General features: G+C 44.0%; 1 protein-coding gene across 1 annotated transcript in view; it reads right to left on the bottom strand.

The window, feature by feature from the left end:
* Positions 1–14,654: 14,654 nt before the first annotated feature.
* The window catches only part of LOC132825766 (xenotropic and polytropic retrovirus receptor 1 homolog), a 113,218-nt gene continuing 104,431 nt past the window's right edge, over positions 14,655–23,441 (bottom strand). Inside the window, exons 12-15 of the mRNA XM_060841229.1 lie at positions 23,136–23,279; positions 19,967–20,103; positions 18,463–18,672; positions 14,655–14,718 (exon numbers count right to left, since the gene is read on the bottom strand). Coding sequence (XP_060697212.1) covers positions 14,655–14,718; positions 18,463–18,672; positions 19,967–20,103; positions 23,136–23,279 — 555 coding nt within the window. The remainder of the gene's footprint in view (positions 14,719–18,462; positions 18,673–19,966; positions 20,104–23,135; positions 23,280–23,441) is intronic.

Genomic DNA, 23,441 nt, shown 5'->3' with positions numbered 1-23,441 from the left:
CTTGGACAATCCTCACTACCTGCCTTCCCACCTATTTTGATAATGTCTGGAAATTTGATGTTTGTACATTTACAATGCTAAATACATTCTGAAGTTTAAAACTTATCAGTTTGGTTCATTGTGACCTTGATTACCCTCTTGGCATGTTAGACTGTAATGAATCTGTACATTCTTCCATTACTTCACTTATCTACCGGAAGAGGGTAGTATGACCATGAAAGAAAAAGACGGGGCACTTGGAAATAAACTCATAAGAGAGTGGGAGTTGATCAGAGGAGTGGGACTCACTGGATTGCTCTGCTGAGGGATGGCGTGGACATGATTGTCTGAATGACAACTTATGTCATAAATTGCTGAGTACCAGGATCCCACATAAGCAGTTCCATATTGATAGCAATGTCACATCTATTTGCCTGCATGAAGTATCCAATTAAATAATCTGGCTGAAGTTGGAACTCTGCTAATTAAATGACATTGCAATCATAAAATTATTTTCAAATGGATTAATGTGTGTAGTGACTGCTGAGATGCAACCTCCTTCATTTCGTCTCAAGCTATGCCTTCATTTTAGATGGTAAGTAAGAAAACTGTTCCAACAAGATAATTGTGTACAAGACTGTGGGGAATCTCAACCTGATTCTAGAATTCAAGGGTTTAGATTTCCTTCAACAATAGCAGCTTTGGCTGAAAGTGCCTATATTGATATGGATGACCAGGCGCACACTCCTCTGCCTGCACCAAGAGTGTCCAGTGGGCAGTCTCTGTAGGCAAACTGCAATTCACAGACTACAAATGTCACTCAAACTACAGTTCTTTGTGGGAAAAGGAAAGACTCTGCTCTTTGGGAAGAGTTCAAAATCTGCTTTGGATGAAGAGATGCTGCTTGTTTGATAAATGCCTTGTATAGTTTTGTGACTTTCGGAGTTTTGTAGCTACCAGTTAGCAGGTTTGACACTGAGTTCTGTGTGCCTGCAGTCCTGTGCAAAGCTGAAGAAAATGGCAACAATGCAGTGGAAGTCTCTTTTAATGTTTGCTTTCATTTAAGGCAATGAGGGAAAGGGCTGTGATGGAAAATGCAAACTAAACTTTAAAGATAACATGCAAACTTTAAATTTGTGAAATAAAAACGGTGAAAGCTGACGATACAAAACGAGCTGCACCCGAAAACGACGTGCCAGAGCAACGATTTGCGTGTGACATTTCAGAGTGGCAGCAACTAAACCCTGAATCAATGCTTCCTTATACTGAGTTGTACATTTCCTGTTACGTGCAAAGAGCAAGTTACTGGAATTTTCGAGCCTAGCCAGACCAAATTGTTAAAATGCAACTTGTCTCATCACAGTAGTCTAAAGAAAATTTGCTGAAGTATACTCTTACATTAGTTTGTTAGGCAGTCTCAAATTAGTTTGTAAGTAAATGTTAGAAGGGGCCAAGGTTATCAATGGACTGTTGGGCAGAAGGAAATGAGCTCTCATCAAAATTGAGCTGCACTAAAATTATAGCTCTGGATAAGACTATGTATCATGTAAATGTGGTATGAACTAGGTATGATGTCTTATTTGCATAAGTGACATTTTGAAGAACAATGGCATAGCAAATTTAGCATTAAAATTAGTTGTTTCCAGCCCATTTTAACATTTGGAATTTGTACTTTACAGCTGGTTAATTTTTTTAAAAATCTCATGTGGGTAGACAATTTAGATCAGAGGGTTTTTAAAAATTAAGTCCTGATTTAATAACTGTATAAACTGTAAAGTCAGTTTGGTGGTGTTGGAGCATTAGATTAATATCTAGTTGGTTCTTCCTCTCTCAGCTTTGATGTTCTAAGTGCTTAATCAGTCCTTTGAAACCACACTGGAGTGTTAGTAGCATATTCAGTAAATGAACGTGGGTTGTAATGCAACGAAAACATGTAAATGTTTGTCTTACTGCAGAATATAAAGCTGATCTGCAACTGTTGAATTTGGTGAGTCAGGACATTTAATTGTGTAGTGTAATAATGAAATATATAAACCAGGTAGATCCCACCTTCAGTTCTTGGTTTTTTGTCAAGTTGTTCTGCTGCAGTAAAAGTGAACATCAGGGCATAGAGTAGCCATGTTAAAATAGGGGCACACTATCATTGTGGTTATGTTACAAGCTGAGAAGAGACATTAGTCTAACAATCTAGCAAGGTAAGCTGAAGTTCCACCATGACATTAGGGGAATTTACAGTAAATCAGCTTTTTTTTTCAAAAAGGCAGCATCAATAATGGTGACCAGTGAATAGCTGGATTGTTCTAAAATCCATCTGCTCCATTAATGTACTATGGGAAGGTAATTGCTGTCAGAGTATAGAGAACAGACTCTTCAGTCTAACCAGTGGATACTGACCATAATCCCAAACTAAACTAGTCCTTATCCAGCTAGGCCTACATGTGTCTCCAAACTGTCAGCAATGTGGGTTACTCTTATCTACCCTGTGGGATGGCTTGTTAAATACAATGGAGGGTGTGGGATATAGGTGGATTGGTGCAATTATTTCTGATACAAGGTGAATGAACTCACATCGGTGTGGGGTTATTTTGGCTGGGGGCTGTGTGGAGGAGATGCATGATTGTTTTTGTATTAGCTAAAAATGTATGCAAGAAAGAAACGGGACTGTAAAACAATGGTAAGGTGCTGTGAAGAGAGGCAGTTAAACTCAATACGCCTGTATAAACAATAGGTGTAAACATCTGTTTCCCACTTTTACAGAAACACAGGAACAAACCCCAATTAAAAGGGCTTAGTGATAAGATGCTGTGAGGGGCAGCACAGATGGAGGGAGTAAATAATGGTAAGGCAAGGATGTGCCCACAGCAGAAGGAGGGCAAATGGCCTTCAGAGAACAGGAATAAGCATTTTTGTCACAGACAAGACCGGATAAGACACAAGATAAACAGGAGTAATGGGTACTGGTCTTAGGGAAGTGGAGGATGTAAACAGGGGGGGAAACAATGAAATAAGACAAAAAAATGTAGGAACCAAATTATGTAAATATCGAGTATTTGTTGAATTCAGTGTGTTTTGTCCCTACCTTGTGGACATCACACCCACTTGCAAGTGTGAAATAAAGGGCACTACTGATTCCGATCTTGTCTCGGACTGAAATTATTGCAGTGAGTGAGCGTTGTTTCTCACAAGGGAATTCAGAATGGGTAATAAATTGTGGTCCTGTGAGTGACACCGTGAATGAAAATTAGTTTCCATCCTTGTTGGGAAATCTGTACACTGGTGAAGATCAGATTGGATTAGAGGTATTCCAACCCTGTTGGTATCCACTATATAAAGCCAACTACCAAGCATGCCTGTGAAACTCCATAATTAGCACAAAAGGCAGCTGCTGTTAAATTGAAGAAAGCACTTAAAGAACAATACTTGGATTTCGTTGGCACATTTTTCAGCCTCTGGTTGTTCCAAAGCACTTTAAGCCAATTAAGTACTTCTGAAATGTAGTCACTATTCTAATTTGGGAAACATGGCAACCTATTTGTACACAGCAACAGCCCACCGTAAAAACAAAGCAACGCCAAATGGTGTATTTGTGTGATGGTGATTCAAAGAATGAATATTGACTGGGATACCAGGATAATTCTTCGCTCATCTCCAAACTTGTACAATGGACTCTTTCACATCCACCTGAGAGGGGTGGTAGGGCTTAATTTAACATATCTTAACGGTAGTGCCTCCAACAGTGCAGTACCCCCTCAGTACTGCACCAATGATGAGCAAATGTTTGCAATGCCAGTGCCATCACTAGTGAAATACAAAGATATCTCAGCAAGGGTCCTGTCTTTGCAGGCAGATGGTGGGATATACATAGAGTTGGCCTTTCTGAAAAAGGTATTTTGCCAATAATTTGGATATTGAATATTTTGGGGGTAAATGTATTGTAAGCAGTAATCAAACATAGAGTAATTTTGTTCATCTTTATGCACGTCCATCAGAATGATTTGAAACCTCTTGTTAGGTTGGGTTAAACACGAAATGAATCTACATCAGAGTTTAACCCACACTTTATTGAGGGGTCTCATTTCAGTGAAAGCAAGCAATAAAGGGCTAGCAGAGGTTGGGGTTACAGTTATCATTGGGCTAAGCAAAATGCTAGTATGGGATTCGGCTCTTGGGTTGCTACCCATTGAAGTACATTGGAAAATACACGTCAATGTTGAAAGGACTACAAGATCTGATTGCACTGTGATCTTATCTCCTGTTCCCCAAGTCATGTAACCCTGGTGTAGTGTGTAAATATTTTGCATAATATTGGGTGTGTTGTGTTATTTATGTAATGCACTGTGGCTAATAGTTCTCATTCAGTGTAAAAATCAATACCATTCTATATTTGTGGGTGGCACAGCGGTTAGCACTGCTGCCTCAAAGCGCCTGAGACCCGGGTTCAATTCCCGACTCAGGCGACTGACTGTGTGGAGTTTGCACGTTCTCCCCGTGTCTGCGTGGGTTTCCTCCCACAGTCCAAAGATGTGCGGGTCAGGTGAATTGGCCATGCTAAATTGCCTGTAGTGTTAGGTAAGGGATAAATGTAGGGGTATGGGTGGGTTGTGCTTCGGCGGGTCGGTGTGGACTTGTTGGGCCGAAGGGCTTGTTTCCACACTAAGTAATCTAATCTAATCTCAATATCCTATCTTGGGCTGTTAATGCATCTCTATATGCCCAATATGATCTTGTAGCAACAGGTTTGTCCTTGATGCTCTCTGGCTGTCCTCTTATCACTCCTCCTTGCAACTGGAGACTTGCATCTGGTTGGAGGGTTTACTCGATTTGAGCAAAGTGTTTGTCTGTTATCTGGAGTGACCGCCTTTCCTGGCTGTTTCACTGTGACCGTGCTCCTAATCCAGGCTGTGCGAGGAGTTGTTATTTTCTCAATTCCTCCATTTTCCAACTTTAATCTGTGACTGATCTCAAGGGCAGCTGGAACTTGCCTCGGCAGATGCTAAATTGATCTCGCACTCTTATTTTGAAATCCTATTCTCCTGAAAGGCATTGTAACCTTGGAAACACGTTGACAATCAAATACATCCGAGAGGAGTACAATGATTTCGTGTGTTTGTGACACATTGCAAATCTCTCTAGACACATTAAAGGTTATCAGTCCAAATTTTAGACTTGAACTGGGTGAGTTTTTTTTAAATCATTACTGGGATGTGGGTGCTGCTGACTGGCCAGCATTTATTGTCTATCCCTACTTTCCCTTGAGAAGGTGGGGGTGAGCTATTTTGTTGAACTGCTGCAGTCCACCTGCTGTGGGTTAACACTCAATGCCATTACAGAAGAAATTCCAGGGTATTGACCCAACAACAGTGAAGGAAAAGGAATGGCAGTGTATTTCCAGGAAGGATGAGTGGCTTGGAGGGGTACTTGCAGGGGTGGGTGTTCCCATCTGCTGCCCTCCTCTTTTTAGATGGAGGTGGTCATGGATTTGGAAGACGTTTACTGAGTATCTTTGGTGAATTTCTGTAACGCATCTTGTAGATAGTCGACCACTGACGCTCAGTAGGAGCCATGCGTTCTGAGTGGATGCTTGTGGATGTGGTGCCAATTGAGCGGGTTGCTTTGTCCTGAACATTTTAGTTTAATTTCTTTGCCATTGATGATCTGGATCTGTAGATCCTCATTCCTAAACAAGGAGAAGGATTGACCCAGTGCCGTTATCACTAAACATTTCATCCAGAGGCCAGATAATGGTCTGGGGAACCGAGTTAGCATTCCACCCAGGGAATAGATGGAATTTTAATTCAATAAAAATCTAAAGTTAAAAGTCTAATGATGACTGAACTGTTTGTTTGTTAAAGCCCATCTGGTTCACCAATGCCCTTTTAAGGACAGAAACTGCCATCTTTACCTGGTCTGGCCTACATGTGACTCCAGACCCACAGCAATGGGATTGACTCTTAATTACCCTCTGGGCAATTAGGGATGGGCAATAAATGCTGCCCTAACTAGTGACCCCCTCATTCTGTGAATAAAATAATACAAAATATTGTTGTAGTGGGCACTTGGAATACTCTGTCCTCTTGGGACAGGAGTGGAATCACCATGTAGGCTTAACCTTTTTCTAAGGGCTTCATGTTTGGATGGATATGTTGCACAAGTCAGAAGGTCATGATGCTGTATGTTACACCAGAGTCCACCTGACATTTTATGTTGACCTGGTGTTCTCCTTCTGCAGTCCTCAGTCTCTAACCACATCTTGTCTCTTGACTTGACTGAATTAACCCTGTTGTGTGATGTAGTGTGACTTGTCAGTATCTCCTGTGGCCATCTGAATCTGCTTCCTATGCTTCCTTGCCAGACTCTTATGCAAAATGATTCCTTTTTTGTATAGAGAGAACACTGCTTTCCCTGCACTAAATGTGCCTTTTGGCATGACAGCTTCTGCAGTATTTGCATCTTGCCCTTTTGTCTGTGATTGTTCTGCCCTGTGTTCCTGGAGTATCAGTCAATACTATGCAAGACCTGGTCTGTTCTGCTATTTATGCACTCTATCATTTGGTTCACAAGCTTCTCCACAGATTAACTTGCTCTCCTGAGTATAATTTTACGTCTCTCATTAGCCATGCTGTCACTTGGATCCATTTATTCTAACATAATCCATTCCCTACTTCATGTACTCTCTAATTGCACGCATTTATGGATTTCTGTCATGGTCATAGAGATGTACAGCACAGAGACAGACCCTTCGGTCCAACTCGTGGCTGAGTTAATGTTACAGGCTCATCATGAGACTCTTTCTCACTTTATTCTCCAGTACTGAATACGTACAATTCATATGTAACATTCACTTGAGCTGGAATCATGCTTTTAAACTTTTAAAATTTGTGCCACCGTTTTTACTGGTTATCAGTGAGATTTGAGTTGGAATACATTTTGAAACATTCTCTTCCCAGCAGCAATAAAATGTAGCAACTTGTACTTGTTCTGAGTTGCTCAACAAATCTATAGCTATTGCATAACTCAGTCATTGTTTGTGGAAGAGTTCCCAGTATCTGTAGTAATTTAAACAGGAGCTGGTTGGGAGAAAGCTGAAGTCATTTTCTCTTGAGCAGCATTTTCACGGGTTGTTTTTTCTTTTTAATGGCAGCTCTCTGCTCTGCAGCTGTGCTGTTTATTTCAGTTCTGGGCATTCACTGCTTTTGATCTACATTTTGAGTGTACCCTACAGACTTGCGTTCAACATGAGGACTTTATTGAAGTGAAACTGAAGATGTTTGTATGTGACCTGTGCCGATGTCACGAAGTGCTGCTGTGGTCGTGGGTAATAAACTGGACAAATTCAGGCCCCCACCTGTTTGTCTCTGGCTGATGCCATGAAATCAGTCACAACTTTAGCATCTACCTGTAAACCCCCAAGCTAAACATTCTGTCCTAGGATGACACTTTCAGGAGGCTGGCTGACTAATTGCTCTGCACTGATGAATGTTTGTATTGACAACCTATTTTCCCTTGGAGAGGGTGGTGAGGGTACATGATCAGACCAAGCCTGTCTTTCCTTGGCATTGGAATATGCATGTGCTAACCAGCCAGTGGTGCAAGACAATAGATTGGACTGCAAGCAAGCTCCTACTGAGGTATGCTCTGTAACATGCTTCTGAACCTAAGAACTATGTCCTTTTGATCACTCAACTCGCCAAACAGCATGCGTCAAATCAATAACTTCATTATCAGCCAGTGCTGCAATGACTTTTCCTTGTGGCATTAAAAAAAAGACTTGCATTTACAGAGTGTGTTTGACAATTTCGGGATATCTGATTGCATTTTACCATAGAACAGTACAGCACAGAACAGGCCCTTCAGCCCACCATGTTGTACCGACCACTGATCCTCATATATGCACCCTCAGATTTCTATGACCATATGCATGTCCAGTAGTCTCTTAAATGTCCCTAATGACCTCGCTTCCACAACTGCTGCTGGCAACACATTCCATGCTCTCTCCACTCTCTGTGTAAAGAACCCACCTCTGACATCCCCTCTATACTTTCCTCCAACCAGCTTAAAACTATGACCCCTCGTGTTAGGCATTTCTGCCCTGGGAAATAGTCTCTGGCTATGGACTCTATGCCTCTCATTATCTTGTATACCTCAATTAGGTCCCCTCTCCTCATCCTTTTCTCCAATGAAAAAAGTTCGAGCTCAGTCAACCTCTCTTCATAAGATAAGCCCTCCAGTCCAGGCAGCATCCTGGTAAACCTCGCATTTATCCAGGTTGAACTCCATCTGCCAGCTCTCAGACCATCTCTGCATCCTGTCGATGTCCCACTACAGCCTACAACAGCCCTCTATACTGTCAACGATATCTCAACCTTTGTGTCATCTGTAAACTTGCTGACCCATCCTTCAATCCCCTCAACCAAGTCATTAATAAAAGTTACAAACAGTAGAGGCCCAAGGACAGAGCCCTGTGGAACACCACTCACCACTGACTTCCAGGCAGAATATTTTCCGTCTACTACCACTCGCTGTCTTCTGTTGACCAGCCAATTCTGTAACCAGACAGCTAAGTTCCTCTGTATCCCATTCCTCCTGACCTCCTGAATGAGCCTACCATGGGGAGCCTTATCAAATGCCTTGCTGAAGTTCATATACGCCACATCCACAGCTTGACCCTCATCAACTTTTCTAGTCACATCCTCAAAGAACTCAATAAGGTTTGTGAGGCATGACCTGCCCCTCTCAAATCTGTGTTGACTGCATTTAATCAAGCCATGCTCTTCCAGATGGTCATAAATCCTATCCCTCAGAATCCTTTCTAACACCTTGCAGATGACAGACGTGAGACTGACTGGTCTGTAATTGCCGGGGATTTCCCTATTTCCTTTCTTGAAGAGAGGAATTACATTTGCCTCTTTCCATTACTCCGGTACGGCTCCAGTGGAGAGCGAGGATGAAAAGATCTTCGCAAATGGTTTCCCAAAGCAGCCAAGGACAAATCTGGTCCAGGCCTGGCGACTTGTGTCAAATCTTAATGTTTGACCAAATTTTCAGCTTCCTCTATCTCTATCCATTTCAGCATACACACCTGCTCTTCAAAAGTTTCATTCACTACAAAGTTTATTTCTTTTGTAAAGACAGAAGCAAAAAAACTCATTTAGGACTTCCCCTACCACCTCAGACTCCACACACAAGTTCCCTATGCTATCCCTGATCGGCCCTACTCTTTCTTTGACCATTCTCATAAGTGTAAAATGCCTTTGTGTTCTCCCTAATCCGTTCTGCCAAGCCTTTCTCTTGCCCCCTCCTGGCTCTCCTCAGATCATTTTTAAGCTCCTTCCTTGCCTGCCTGTAGAGCTGAGCTTGACCCTAGCTTCCTCCACCTTTATGTAAGCTACCTTTTTCCTTTTGACGGGGAGCTCCACCGCTCTCGTCATCCAAGGTTCCTTTAGCTTACCCCTTCTTGCCTGTTTCAGAGGGACATATTTATTCATCACTTGCAACAACTGTTCCTTAAACAGTCTCCACATGTCTATAGTGCCTTTACCTTGGAACAATTGCTCCCAGTCCATGCTTCCTAACTCATGTCTAATCGCATCATAGTTTCCTCTTCCCCAATTAAATATCCTCCCATTTTGCCCAATCCTCTCCTTCTCCATAGCTATGTAGAATGTGAGGCAGTTGTGGTCACTATCACCAAAATGCTCTCCCACCACAAGATCTGATACGTGTCCTGGCTTGTTTCCGAGCACCAAGTCTAGAATGGCCTCTCCCCTCATCGGCCTGTCAACGTACTGAGTTAGGAAACCCTCCTGAACACACCTTACAAAAACAGCTCCATTCAAATCTTCTGCTTGAAGGAGGTTCTAATCAATATTGGGAAAGTTAGTCACCCATTATAACAACCCTACTACGTCCCCACTTTTCCAAAATCTGCCAACCTATGCTTTCTTCCATCTCCCTGCTGCTATTGGGGGGCCTGTAGTAAACCCCTTAAGAGGTGACTGCTCCCTTGCTGTTCCTAATTTCCACCCATACTGACTCAGTAGGCAGATCTTCCTCGACAATGGAAGCTTCTGTAGCTGTGATACCCTCTCTGATTAGGAGTGCTACACCCCCTCCTCTTGTTTCCCCCCTCCCTATTCTTTTTAAATGCTCTAAACCCTGGCACATCCAGCAACCATTCCTACCCCTGAGAAACCCATGTCTCTGTTATGGCCACAACATCATAGCACCAGGTACTGATCCATGCTCTAAGTTCATCACTTTTATTCCTGATACTCCTTGCGTTAAAGCAAGCACACTTTAATTGATACCTTGGTTCCTTGCCAGGAAAATCCTTTCCAATAGCTGGTCTACTTCTTGCTATTGCCTCATCTGCATCAACTCTCACCTCCAGTATACAGCTCAGGTTCCCATCCCCTGCCATACTAGTTTAAACCCTCTCGAACTACTCGAGCAGATCTTCCACCCAGGACATTGGTCCCCTTCCACTTCAGATGCAACCCGTCCTTCTTGTACAGCTTCCCAGAAGGCATCCCAATTATCTACATATCTGAAGCCCTCCCTCCTACACCAGCTGCACAGCCACGTATTAAGCTGCGCCCGCTCTCTGTTCCTCCCTGTACCATCTCTAGTCAAAGTTCTAAAGGGCAATCGGGATTGTAATGTAGGAAAGGTGGCAACCAATTTGTGCACAGCAAGCCATTGAAACAGCAACGTGATAACGATTAGACAATTTGGATTGGTGTTATTGATTGGGAATAACTATTGGCCAGGTTACTTGGGAGAACTTCTGGAAATGTAGCTGTCACAAGGTTTCGCTTCTCTTCTGAAATATAGGGTCTCCAACTGTGTTGCACTCCCTCAGTACAGCGACTGGGAGTGCAAACCTCAATTGTATGCTGTAGTCTTTGGGGTGGGTTCTTGAACCCTACAGTCTTCTGACTGGAAGATGAGAAGGCTAATCACTGCAATCAATAGGTCAGTTTACTAAACTCTTCCACCGGTGTCAACTCCTGGATGATGGTGGGTCACATGCATTGCTGCATGCTGCTCAATACCTGACAGTAAAAAGTGCTGTTTTTATTTCCCTTTTATAGTTAATTATCATGTTCCTAAACTGTGGGATTCTCACCAGCTCTGAGTGCCAGTTACAGATATTTTTATCGATGCTGCTTTGCCAGGCGCTGCTGGCTTTTGATGACTCTGTTAGTGCACACTGAATGAAATGTTCTGTTACTGTGAAAACCATCACTTCACACCTGCCCCCAATATTATCCTGAGCTGCTTTTCCCACACTGAAGCAGTTATCCAATTTTTTTTTCTGTCCTAAAAATACTTGTGTTTTTTCTCTCTTCCCCCTCTATAGCTTAATCCTGATTAAGATTTGGCAGTTGCTTTTCTTCATTGCAGTGTTATTGTGATATGTTGATCTATCTTGCACATTGGCTATCCTGAAGGCTTTATTGGTGCCAATAGTGTTTCTTTGGAAACTGGATCAAGCTAGTACATGCTAACTCCTATAGCCAGTCAACCCAGTGTTGAGCTAATGAAAAGAATGTACTTGCCTTTGTATCACATTTTGCAACCTCAGCACTCTTCAAAACACTCAGCATGCAATGAAGGACTTGCAGAAGTTTAGGTCTTGCTTTAATTAAGGGCATAAGGCAGCCACTTTGAAGACAAATGGCAATGCAGTGGGTTGAAAGATACAGTAGGGCTTCCCAGCTCCAGTACACAATTGTGCACATCCAAAGAGGGAAGATGATGACACTGACCTTGCTGCATTCCCTCAGCCTAATGTTTTTGCTTACGATTTGAGCCCCCTGTTCTAACACACAGGTGAGTGTGTTACTAACTGAGCCATAGCTAAGGCCTAAAACCAGTAAGTAGTATAATCTATGTATAGAGGGGAAAGTTCATGTTTGTGATATTAAATTTTTTAATTACTGGCCTAATAATTTTAATATAATGGGCCAGTACTTGTTGGAAATATCAGCATCAATATGCTATGTGCTATTATTAATATACAAACCAATCAGTGAATTACAAAAATTAAGAGATACAAATGAAGATATGGATCTCTGGAACCTACTGGTTGAATGACAATACATAAATCGCCCATTCAGCATCCCGTTAGTTTTAACACCTGGGCTTGCATATTAATTGCATGTTGAACTGATCACAGGAAGTTGAGCCTGGCAACTTGGTTTGGAAGCAATGCAATAATTATTAATGCATTGCAAATCGACCTCTCTGACCAAGATTAGGAGCTATGCTGAGGGGTCATGTGACAAAATGGCAATGTTCCTACCTCTGAAAAAGGAGGTCAGGTTCCTGTACCAACTGCGGCTGAGGTGTGTTATAATATCTCTGAACAGGGTGATTAGAAAATATTTAACAGCCACATTAAGGTACCTTTAAGATGCAGTGGTAATATCCTACCTCTGATCCAGGAGGTCCAGGTCAAGTCCCAACTGCTCCAGCAGTGTGCCATAACCCATCTAAACAGGCTGATTAAAAATAATCTACTTAAATGATTAAAACCTCATTCCTACAGGTTTGATTTTAATAATGTCCAAGTGGAAATGATTTTTTTCTGTTGTCTTTTTCCTTTTCCTCATCTTGCTGAGGAACAGAGATTGTGTCTAAAAGAGACATTCTCCTTTCTTCATTGTCTCTCTGTTTCGTTCTCAATCTTTTGATCATCTTAGTTGAGGAAATGAGCTGATGTTCCTGCTTTCCATTGAGGTCTTCGATAGCTCCTCGCCTTTGCTGCATCATGAATCAGCTCAGCGCTATGTGCACAAGTTGGACTGCGAAGAGCGGCCGGAGAATCAAGCAGTAAAGTTTTACACTAGATCACTTTTGCAAGTGAACACAGAGCCTGTTTTACTTCCAGTGAATCTCCTGTACAGAATAATCACTCCGTACACTCAACAGTTTATTTTTAAGAAATTTCATGTTATTCCAAGCAGTCAAAGCAAAGCACGAACGTGCTTTATATACAGGAGAGTAGGGAACAAGATCAGCTACACATTCTTTTAGCATCTATTATAAAACATCATTTTTTACTGGAAGACTATGTACAAGATTTAAAACTGTAAAATACTTTGATTATATACACCCAAATTATTTACATGTTGTTCCATCTCCTGCTTTGTCTGCCTGTATTTTGTGTGCAGTGAGGCAACTTTGACTCTCCTGCCAGCAGTATTATAGCCCACATGATGTTTAATTGACCTGCTCGCATTTGCCCTAATGGGTGCTATCAACATTTGAACACAAATCTCATGCTTTCCATTCATCTCTGTGGTCTGATTGGTGACCTTGATTGACTGATGCAGTTCAAGTTGCTCCATGCAGGGCAATCTACACAATGCGGGGGCAGAGCGAGTTGATTGGGTTTTCCAAACCGCCCATTACAAATATCTTAAAACCACTGATTCTATGTTTAAAAGCACAACTTTGTAGTGTCAGCCTACCTAGAGAGTTAGGACATACAAAAGGACCCACTTTATGGCTAACTGCCCCCAACACACACAACTAACACTACAGGGCAGCAGCTAACTCTCTCTGCTTGACCTGGCAGTCAAGTTGTTGAACTATAAAAGCAAGACTGAACCCCAATAAGCATATGCATGCTTGGGGTTTCCAATATTAAATAATGCCACACTGGGATTTTAACCACTTGTTTATTTTCTTTTGAGTATGAGATGCTCGTCTTGAGCAGAACTGGTTCATTTAACCATCAGACATACAGCCAGAAATATTTCAAACATTTCTCTTCCTCCTGAATGATTTCAGATTCTCCTTGTTTTCCTGCCTACTCTAGTCATGAATTTCACTAAAAGCGCCTGTCTACCCAGATGGCTAGCAGTATTTTTTCTTGAACTGCATACTCTAGTATTGTCTACCAGTCTGTTTGAAAAGATGTTGAACCCTCTGTCTCTAAAATTTGCTTTTATGCAGCATTTTGGTCTGTTTCTACAAATCTCTAACATTGTCCTTAACTGTATACTTTGAAGTCTGGCTATCAGAATTGGAGGTTCTATCACTGAAGTTGTTTTGCACAGTTGAGTAATTATCAATCAGCACCATTTAATGCCATTGACTTTAACTGTTTGAAGTTTAGCAATTTAGATGCACGAGGGTGATGTCTGTGCTCCATAATATGATTGGATAAAGATTCGCCCACAATTCATACCCACATAAGTCTCACCTGTGCTGTCAAAGTTGATGAGTGGGGTGGGGGAAGGTGTGGAAAATGAATGGGTGGAGAGGTGGTAGGGAAGTAAGGGGTGAAAGTGGGGGTGTGGTGGTGTGAACTGAGACCAAGTACTCATTCAACAGTGAAGCACAATCAGAGGGCTGACCCAGATAAGGGTTGAAACCCTGAGCAAGAGAGCAATTGTCTTGTTATTGGAGTCTGGGAGCAGACATTTGAACCAGGAAGACCAACAGAAAGCAAGAAAACCTTTTGCAAATGCAGGAACATTTGAAAAGAACTACCTTTTTTTTTGAAAAAAATGTACTTTGTTTTACCAAAGTCCGAAAGTTTTCTGAAGTCGCTGGCTTCAGAGCCTTTACATCATTTGAAAAGTTCTCACTTTGGCTGGATCAGCCTTGGAGTGTATGAATCCACACCATGTTTACTTTCGGCTCTTAAAAGGAGCCAGTGTTCAGCTCTTCATACCATCACCCTCTGACTCTTCAACGTCTACCTTCGTTTCCAAGTTCTTGGCTCTGGGAGGGAAAAAGAAAACAATTGTTTTTGTGATTCATTCTTTCCTGGGATTTCGGAATACCCTCGGTGCTAGTAGGAAGGATGTTTCAGGGGTTTGACCCAATGTCAGTGAAGGAACAGTGATATATCTCCAAGTCAGGATGGAGTGAGTGTGTATTGGAAGAGAAAACAGGGTTTGGGATCCTGTGTATTTGCTGTCCTGGTACCTCAAATGGGTAGAGGTGGTACGTTTGAAATGTGCTGTCGAAGGAGCCTTCGTCAGTTGCTGCAGTGTATCTTAGAAGAGGTACGTGCAGCTGCCCAGTGTGTCAATAAATGAAGGGAGTGAATGCTTGAGGTAGAATGATTTAGGAATTTAATTCTCCAATCTCTTACCCGGGGTAATCCAAAGAACACAGGAAGTAGGAATAGGCCACTCAGCCCCTGAGCCTGATCCTGCTATTCCTACCGGATCTTGGCAGCTCTGCCATCTCTTTGTACTATCCCAATATCCCATGATATTTTTAATACCTGGAAATCTTTTGACCTCTGGCTTGAACATACTCAAAGACCAAGCCTCCATAGCTCTCTAGATTTCCAAAAATGTATTACCCTCTGAGTGACAATATTCCTTTTCATTTTAACCTCGAGCGTATCTTGATCTTGACACACTACTGCTCCTGTTTACCCCAGTGGCCCATGGATTGAAATCGATTTCTCCCACAACAACCCTTCAGCTGAACAGTTCTTATTGACTTAATCGGCTCATGGGTCAAGTCATGTGCATTTGGAGAGGGCAAACAAAACAAGAGACTGCACAATAAACAGGAGGGTATTAAGAGGAGTAGGGGGGGGGGTGAGAGACTTTGCAATGCATGCCCACAGACCTCTGAAGGTGGCAGGACAGGGAGATAGGGTGGGAAAGGTTTCCTTCATTGGGTGAGGTACTGAGTTCAAGAATAGGGATGTGCTGGGGGGAATATAAACGACACTGGTTAGGGCCACAGCTGGACGTTTGCTCACAATTCTGGTCATCACATTAAAGGAAGGACAAAATTAGTTGAGAGGGAGTACAGCGATTTACAAGAATGGTGGAAAATTGATTGGATAGGCTCAGGATGTATTCCTCAAAACAGAGGAAGCTGAATTGAGGTTTACAAAATATTGTGATATTTGGATGGAGTGGAGACAGGGAAGACCAGTTTCCCTTATTGGAGAGGTCACAATTAGGCGCAATTGATAGAAGCATCAGAAGACACATGGAGAGAAATCACCTTCAAAATGTTTTTGTGGAGTCTGGTGGTGTCTGGAACTCACTGCCCAGTTTGATGGGAGAGGCAGGAACCCTCAACTCATTTACAAGGAAGCTAGATCCGAAGGGCTGGAAATTGCGAGTGCGCAGTTCATGGGGCTGGAAAAGTGGGCTTGTTTATTCAGCTTGCGCACGCACGATGGGCTGAATGGCCTCCTTCTGTATTGTAACTTTTCTTTAGTAGCATAGCAATTCAGGAGTGATTGCCTTTGAGATTGTGCTTGTTTATTTAGCTCCCTAGCTGGAGCAGTTTTTGTGTACTGCAGAAAGACTTGGCTGTTCACATGGGGGCACCTGCTGGAAGCATAGGACATTAAACATCTGCTTCAGAATCTTAGTTTACAGCACAGGAGGCTATTTGGCCCTTGTCACCTGTGCCAGCTCATTGTCAGAGCAATTTGGCTTGTTTCCCATCCCTGCGCTTTCTCTGTATCCTGCAGCCCTCTCCTTGGGCACTTATTCAAATCCCACTTGAAAGTGTTGATTGTAACAGACTGAACATTTAACGTTAATCATGTAAGCATTCTAATTTAGATGGGGATGGTGGGGAATGGTTGCAACTACGACTGGGGTTGTTCAGTAAAAGCAAACTTTAGGAAAAACGGAGAAGATGCTTTAAAATATTGATACAAAAGCATTAGCCAGATGAATGTTGTGTGTGTGGATTTACTGCAGTATTTCAATTTACCCCCCTTGAATTTCCAAAATGCAAATTGTGGAAGGTTGCAATCTGGCTTTCTGGCACCAGGTGATGCTGTGTTACAATTCTAACACTCGATAGGCAATTTACAAAGAGCAGCAACACCATCTACAGACCACAAACAAAACCCTGGAAATCAGTAGACTCTCAGTTTGCCAATACATCCGTTTACTCGAAATTTCAAATCCCTTCACCTCTGCTCCTGGCACGGAATGAAGATAGGATTTGATCTGAGTTTTGATGCCCATGGTTGTCTTTGGCGAATTTAATCACAAGATTAGATTAGATTACTTACAGTGTGGAAACAGGCCCTTCGGCCCAACAAGTCCACACTGACCCGTCAAAGCGTAACCGACCCATACCCCTACATATACGCCTTACCTAACACTACGGGCAATTTAGCATGGCCAATTCACCTGACCTGCACATCTTTGGACCGTGGGAAGAAACCGGAGCACCCGGAGGAAACCCCCGCAGACACGGGGAGAACGTGCAAACTCCACACAGTCAGTCGCCTGAGGCAGGAATTGAACCCAGGTCCCTGGCGCTGTGAGGCAGCAGTGCTAACCACTGTGCCACCATGCCGCCACAAAGAGTGTTGGAATGGAAGGGGTGGGGGAGATGCACTTACTGCAGTGGGTCATTATCCTGTTCTCCATTGGCTCCAGGAATTGCTAATAGGGAAGGGGACCGGGGGCAGATGTTCCTCCCTTCTCTCTCGGTATTTTCAAATTAGATTGTTATAACACCGCTCTGGAGCAGACTCGAACCCAGGCTACCACTGCACTACAAACGTTCCCTCCCACTTATCTCTTAGCCATGTACACAGTTCTCGATGAACTTGTTTGTGAAGATTCCAGTACACACTAGGAAGCAGGCTGAACACTCTGTTACAAGGCAACACCGAACCCAATAATCATTTTATGGATCTTATATAAAAATAAAACATCTGTTTGTTCCCACTTTCTCAAGAAGAACATCGTGACTGTCTCTCTCTTTGCCATAGAATCCCTACACTGTGAAAGCAGGCCATTCAGCCCATTGACTCCACACTGACCCTCTAAAGGGCATCCCATCCAATCCTTGTAACCCTGCATTTCCCACAGCTAACCCACCTAGCCTGCACATCTCTGGACACTATGGGGAATTTCACCTCGGCGGAGGTGGGTACTGCAGATGCTGGAGATTAGAGTCAAGGTTGGAATGGTGTTGGAAAAGCACAGCAGGTCAGGCAGCATCCGAGGAGCAGGAAGATCAACGTTCTGGGCAAAAGCCCTTCATCAGAAAGCCTGATGAAGAGCTTTTGCCTGAAACGTCGATTTTCCTGCTTCTCGGATGCTGCCTGACCTGCTGTGCATTTCCAGCACCACTCCAATCTTAGCTATGGCCAAACCACTCTAACCTGCGCATCTTTGGACAGTGGGAGGAAGCCCAATCAGACACAGGGAGAATGTGCGGACTCCATCCAGATAATCGCCCGAGGCTGGAATCGAACCTGGGTCCCTGTGAGGCAGCAGTGCTAACCACTGAGCCACCATGCTGCCCTCATATTGGTGTATTATTATCTGAGGCCTCTTGAGAATCCAATTTTAACCACTGCCCCCCAAACACTGGCAGCTATGCTGCCAACTGTGCCCATCCTTTAAGATGTTCGTATGGTTATGATCAAACTTTTGGCTCCCTGTCCTGGGATCCACTTACTCAGTTTGATAACGTCCCTGGGCGTTGCTTCGGCCCGTTCTGAAAACTGACCTTGACCGCCTGAAGGAGAAGTTGGTTTTCCGCTTTGCCCCCTTGACCTTTCCTCGGTTCCTGACCCCTTCCTGCTGGTCCATCAGCAGCAGCAGAGCCGCTTGGTTGACCCCAGTCGCGGGCAGGATGGAGATATCCCTGACCGCCCGGAACTCTCCGCAGTTGTTGAGGTGCTCATTCTCCAGTCGGAAAAAGTTCCAGACAAAACGCCTGTGGATACAGAGACATAATATCGGACAAAACTCAAGATCAGTGCAAAACACTGCTGCAGGGCATGTGAGCCACAATGAAGTTAAATATCTGCATTGAAAGAAGCTGAGGTACTCCAAAGTTCTTGCCCCTTCCCTCCACATCATTGCTATTTACTTAATAGAGGACAATAAGGATAGTAATCCATCCGATCTTTTGAGCCTGCTAATGTACCACCATTATTCCCAGTCAGAGCGGAGATCATTGAATCCATTCCCTTGTCAATTATGCCCGAGGCCATTCATGTCATTAAATTGCTCCAAGGAAGAGTGATTTTGGACTTTCATTTCAGATTTCCAGGATCTGCAGGATTTTAATTTCTTTTGTATAAACTGTCAATCTGCCCTCTGGTGGTGGTTTTGTGCACTCCCCCTTCAGGCTGAGTTTACTGGATCCCTCTCCTCACTCAGTGGATGACAGCAGTTGCATGAAACTCTGTGTTGAGGTAAAACAGAGAGCTGGTGCAATTGCCCATTGCCTCTCTCAACAGCATAGTGCTGCAGTGCAGCCTCAGGACTGCATTGGAGCAGTGTACAGTGCTCCTTCAGGGCTGCACTGGAGCCTCAGTGTGGTGCTCCCTCAGGACTGCACTGGAGCCTCAGTATGGGGCTCCCTCAGGGTTGCACTGGAGCATCAGTGTGGTGCTCCCTCAGGGCTGCACTGGAGCCTCAGTATGGTGCTCCCTCGGGGCTGCACTGGAGCCTCAGTATGGGGCTCCCTCGGGGCTGCACTGGAGCAGCAGTGTGGTGCTCCCTCGGGGCTGCACTGGAGCAGCAGTGTGGTGCTCCCTCGGGGCTGCACTGGAGCAGCAGTGTGGGGCTCCCTCGGGGCTGCACTGGAGCCTTGGTGTGGTGCTCCCTCGGGGCTGCACTGCAACAGCAGCCTAGAAATTTGGCCAATAGTTTCTGAAAATTTTGAACTTGTGACATTTTGACTCAGAGGTGAAGGTATTGCCATTGAATCATGGATGATATAAGCCGAACCCAACTACACCTTGCTGTCCTCCTGTACCAGCTCCATGCTGAGGTCATGTACAATCTCCTACTCCTCACCCTAATTCCCTTCATTGACTTTAAGACCACCCTCAGCCCTTTCAGAACCCAGGTTTGATGTGGCCTTTTCATTATAATGTCAATACCCTTCCATCCTCTCCCACTTGACACTGCCCTGCACAACGACCCTGGGAACCTCTCCCAGGTCTCTTCCCGTGGGAAACAAAACAAGTCAGTGGGGCCTCCTCGATCCTGTCTCTCACCTGAAGACCTCCAGAGGAGCCAAGGTGGTTGAGATGATTTCTGCCATAACCGAATTCTTATTCTGAACAAACAAGATATTGAGGGCCCAGGCGACGCGCAGTATCACATCCTGAACCATGGCACAGTAATAGTAGACCTGCAGGGTAGACAGAGCTTGAGTCAGAAGCTATTCTCAGTGAGGAAATGAGAGGTAACAGCAGGGGTTAAAAAAACGTGTGCCCATTTGATATCCCCCTTCCCCCCTCCCCGCCAGAATGTCAATCTTTCTGCATTGTGTTCATGGCAGCACAGGCCATTCAGCCCCATGCTGGTGCCTGTGCTCCCATGAGAACCATGTCTCATCATGTTGTTCCTGTCATCCGCATCTGCTGGCCTGGTTTGGTGGCATCGTGGTTGTGCCACCACATTGGCAATCCACAGGCCTGGACTGAGCTCAAATCCAGCTGGGGAACTTAAATTAAACATTCTGGAAACAAAGATGATGGAGACCATGAAATGACGTCTAAAAATTCATCTATATCCTTTAGGGAAGAAAATCTATTATCCTTATCGGATCTGGCCTACATATATCTCCAGCTCCACCCGAAAGTGGTAGACTGTTCTCTGAAAAGGCTTAACCATGACATTCAGTTGTTAAGAAATTGCCTCACCACCATTAGGGCTGGGTAATAAGTGCTGGCGTTACCAGTAACAAAGTCAGAAGTCACTCGACACCAGGTTATGGTCAAACAGGTTTATTTGAAACCACAAAAAGCTTTTGGAACACTGCTCCTTTGTCAGGTGACTTCACCCTATCAGTGGCACCCACGTCCCATTAGCGAACTTAAAGCTCAATGCCATTTGCTTCACTTTCTATCACATGGTCGTGACCTCCATGTTGTAACCACTCCCTCGGTAAACATGTGGGTTGCTCTCTTGATGGAACTGTGCCACCCACCTGAAGAAATGAGCAGGAAGACACTGGGTTTGGGGCTACCATTGCTCTCAAAGACAACCACAAAGTGAACCTAAACATTCCTCCGGGTGCTCCGGTTTCCTCTCACAATCCAAAGATGTGCAGGTCAGGTGAATTGATCATGCTAAATTGCCCATAGGTGTTAGGTACATTAGTCAGAATGAAAAGGATCTGGGTGGGGTTACTCTTTGGAGGGTCGGTGTGGACTTGTTGGGCCAAAAGGCCTGTTTCCACACTGTAGGGAATCGAATCTAATTCTAAAACCTGAAAGAATGAACATTTGTCAACTCTATCAGTCAACTGTTAAATTTGAGAGGGAGCAGAAAAGATTTACAAGGAGGGTTGGAGGGTTTGAGCTATGGGGAGAGGCTGAATAGGCTGGGGCTAATTTCCCTGGAGCATCAGAGGCGGAGGGGTGACCTTACATAAATTTATAAAATCAGAAGGGACATGGATAAGAGGAATTGTAAAGGTTTTTTTTACCCCAGGGTAGGGGAGTCTAAAGCTAGGGGGAATAGGTTTAAGGTGAGAGGGGAAAGATTTAAAAAGGATCAGAGGGGTCATGTGCAGGGTGGTGTGTGTATGGAATGAACTGCCATAAGGAGTGGAGGAGGCTGGTATAATTACAACATTGCAAATGTAGCTGGATTGGTATATGAATAGGAAGGGTTTAGAGGGATATGGGCCAAATGATGGTAAATGGGACTAGGTCCGATTGGGATGGCTGGTCAGTACGGATGAGCTGGACCGAAGGGTCTGTTTCCTTTGCATATTACTGTATAACTTCCCAGGGCAAGACATGGGCTGGGTCTTCAAGTGAAGTAGCATTAAGAGAGTAACACAGGGCAGCCTCCATTTTACACTCACATTGCCTGCCCTTATATCTATGGTATTTAAATAATGTCTGTGCTGACCATGATGCCACTCTAAACTAATCCCATCTGCTTGTGCCTGGTCTGTATCCCTGGTCTGCTGCCTGTTCATGTGGCTGACTAAATGCCTCTTACACGTTGCTTTATCGGATCTGTTTTGACCTCCTCTCCTGGCAGAATGTTCCAGGGACCTACCACCCTCTGTGTCAAAAAATCTGCCTCACACATCTCCTTTAAATATTCCCCCTCTCACCCTGCGTTCCCTGGTATTTAACATTTCCACCCTGGGAATAAAGACTCGGACTATACCCCTTAACCATGCCTCTCACAATTTTATATAAAGGTCATCACTCAGTCTCTGATGCTCAAGTGAAAACAATCCAACGACAGCAGATCCATGGGAACACCATCATCTGAAAGTTCCCCTCCAGGTCACTCACCATCGGACTTGGAAATACCTTGCTGTTCCCTTACCATGGGAGGTGCCTTTTTGACCCGCTACACTCCACGTGCTGGAAGTTAGGGAGGGAGTTCCAGGATTTTGACCCAGTGACATGAAGGAATGGCAAGGTATTTCCAAGTCAGAATGGTGAGTGGCCTGGAGGGGAACCTTCAGATGGTGGTGTTCCCATGTATCTGCTGTCCTTGTCCTTCCAGATGGAAGTGGTTGTGGGGTTGGAAGGTGCTGTCTGAGTAACTTTGGTGAACTTCTGTAGTGAATCTTGTAGATGGTACACACTGCTGCTACTGAGCAGAAACCAATGGTTTCTCTGCAATGCCAATTGAGGAACTGACAGACGCAAAAACCTGTGGCTCCAATCTCTCCAATGGCAATTGTTTGCAACTACAAACATGTTTACATAGGCTATTTGCATTGTAAATGACAGGCAGATGAACTTATGATGGAATAAGCTGAAATGGTGGTAAAAATACAACATACTGAATAAGGTTTTGTAGTCTGATGGTGTGCCTGATGTGAAATATTTAATATGTTATAGATGCAGGAAGATTAGATTAGATTACTTTTAGATTAGATTACTTACAGTGTGGAAACAGGTCCTTCGGCCCAACAAGTCCACACCGACCCGCCGAAGCGCAACCCACCCATACCCCTTACCTAACACTACGGGCAATTTAGCATGGCCAATTCACCTGACCCGCACATCTTTGGACTGTGGGAGGAAACCGGAGCACCCGGAGGAAACCCACGCAGACACAGGGAGAATGTGCAAACTCCACACAGTCACGAAGGTTCCACAAGATTTAACCTTCAGCGTTCTCAAAGGGCTGCACAGTTACTTGATTATTGCGAATGTACTTTAAGTTAAGACATGCACTTACTTTATTTTGATATACTGTCTCCTCCCTCAGGTATTTGTTTTCCTTGGTGTTTTTGTCTAACAGGCCCCAGTCCATTCGCAGGTCCCAGCCGATAGTGAAAATGGTACTGACGCAGGTAGTCACGGCCCACAGATAAAAATAAACCTTCACACCGATCGTCAGCTGGGGACGTTCTGAGGCAATGAGAGGGAGAGAGAAAGAGCACATTGTAAAACCCCTACAGTGAGAAAAGAGGCCATTCAGCCCCTTGAGTCTGCAATGACTCTCCCAAAGAACATCCCACTCAAACCCAGGCCCCTTCCCTAT

This window comes from Hemiscyllium ocellatum, chromosome 21 (assembly GCF_020745735.1).
Source record: "Hemiscyllium ocellatum isolate sHemOce1 chromosome 21, sHemOce1.pat.X.cur, whole genome shotgun sequence".
Taxonomy (NCBI): domain Eukaryota; kingdom Metazoa; phylum Chordata; class Chondrichthyes; order Orectolobiformes; family Hemiscylliidae; genus Hemiscyllium; species Hemiscyllium ocellatum.
Note: the sequence above shows the minus strand (reverse complement) of the source record. Positions and strands in the feature narration are given on the sequence as shown.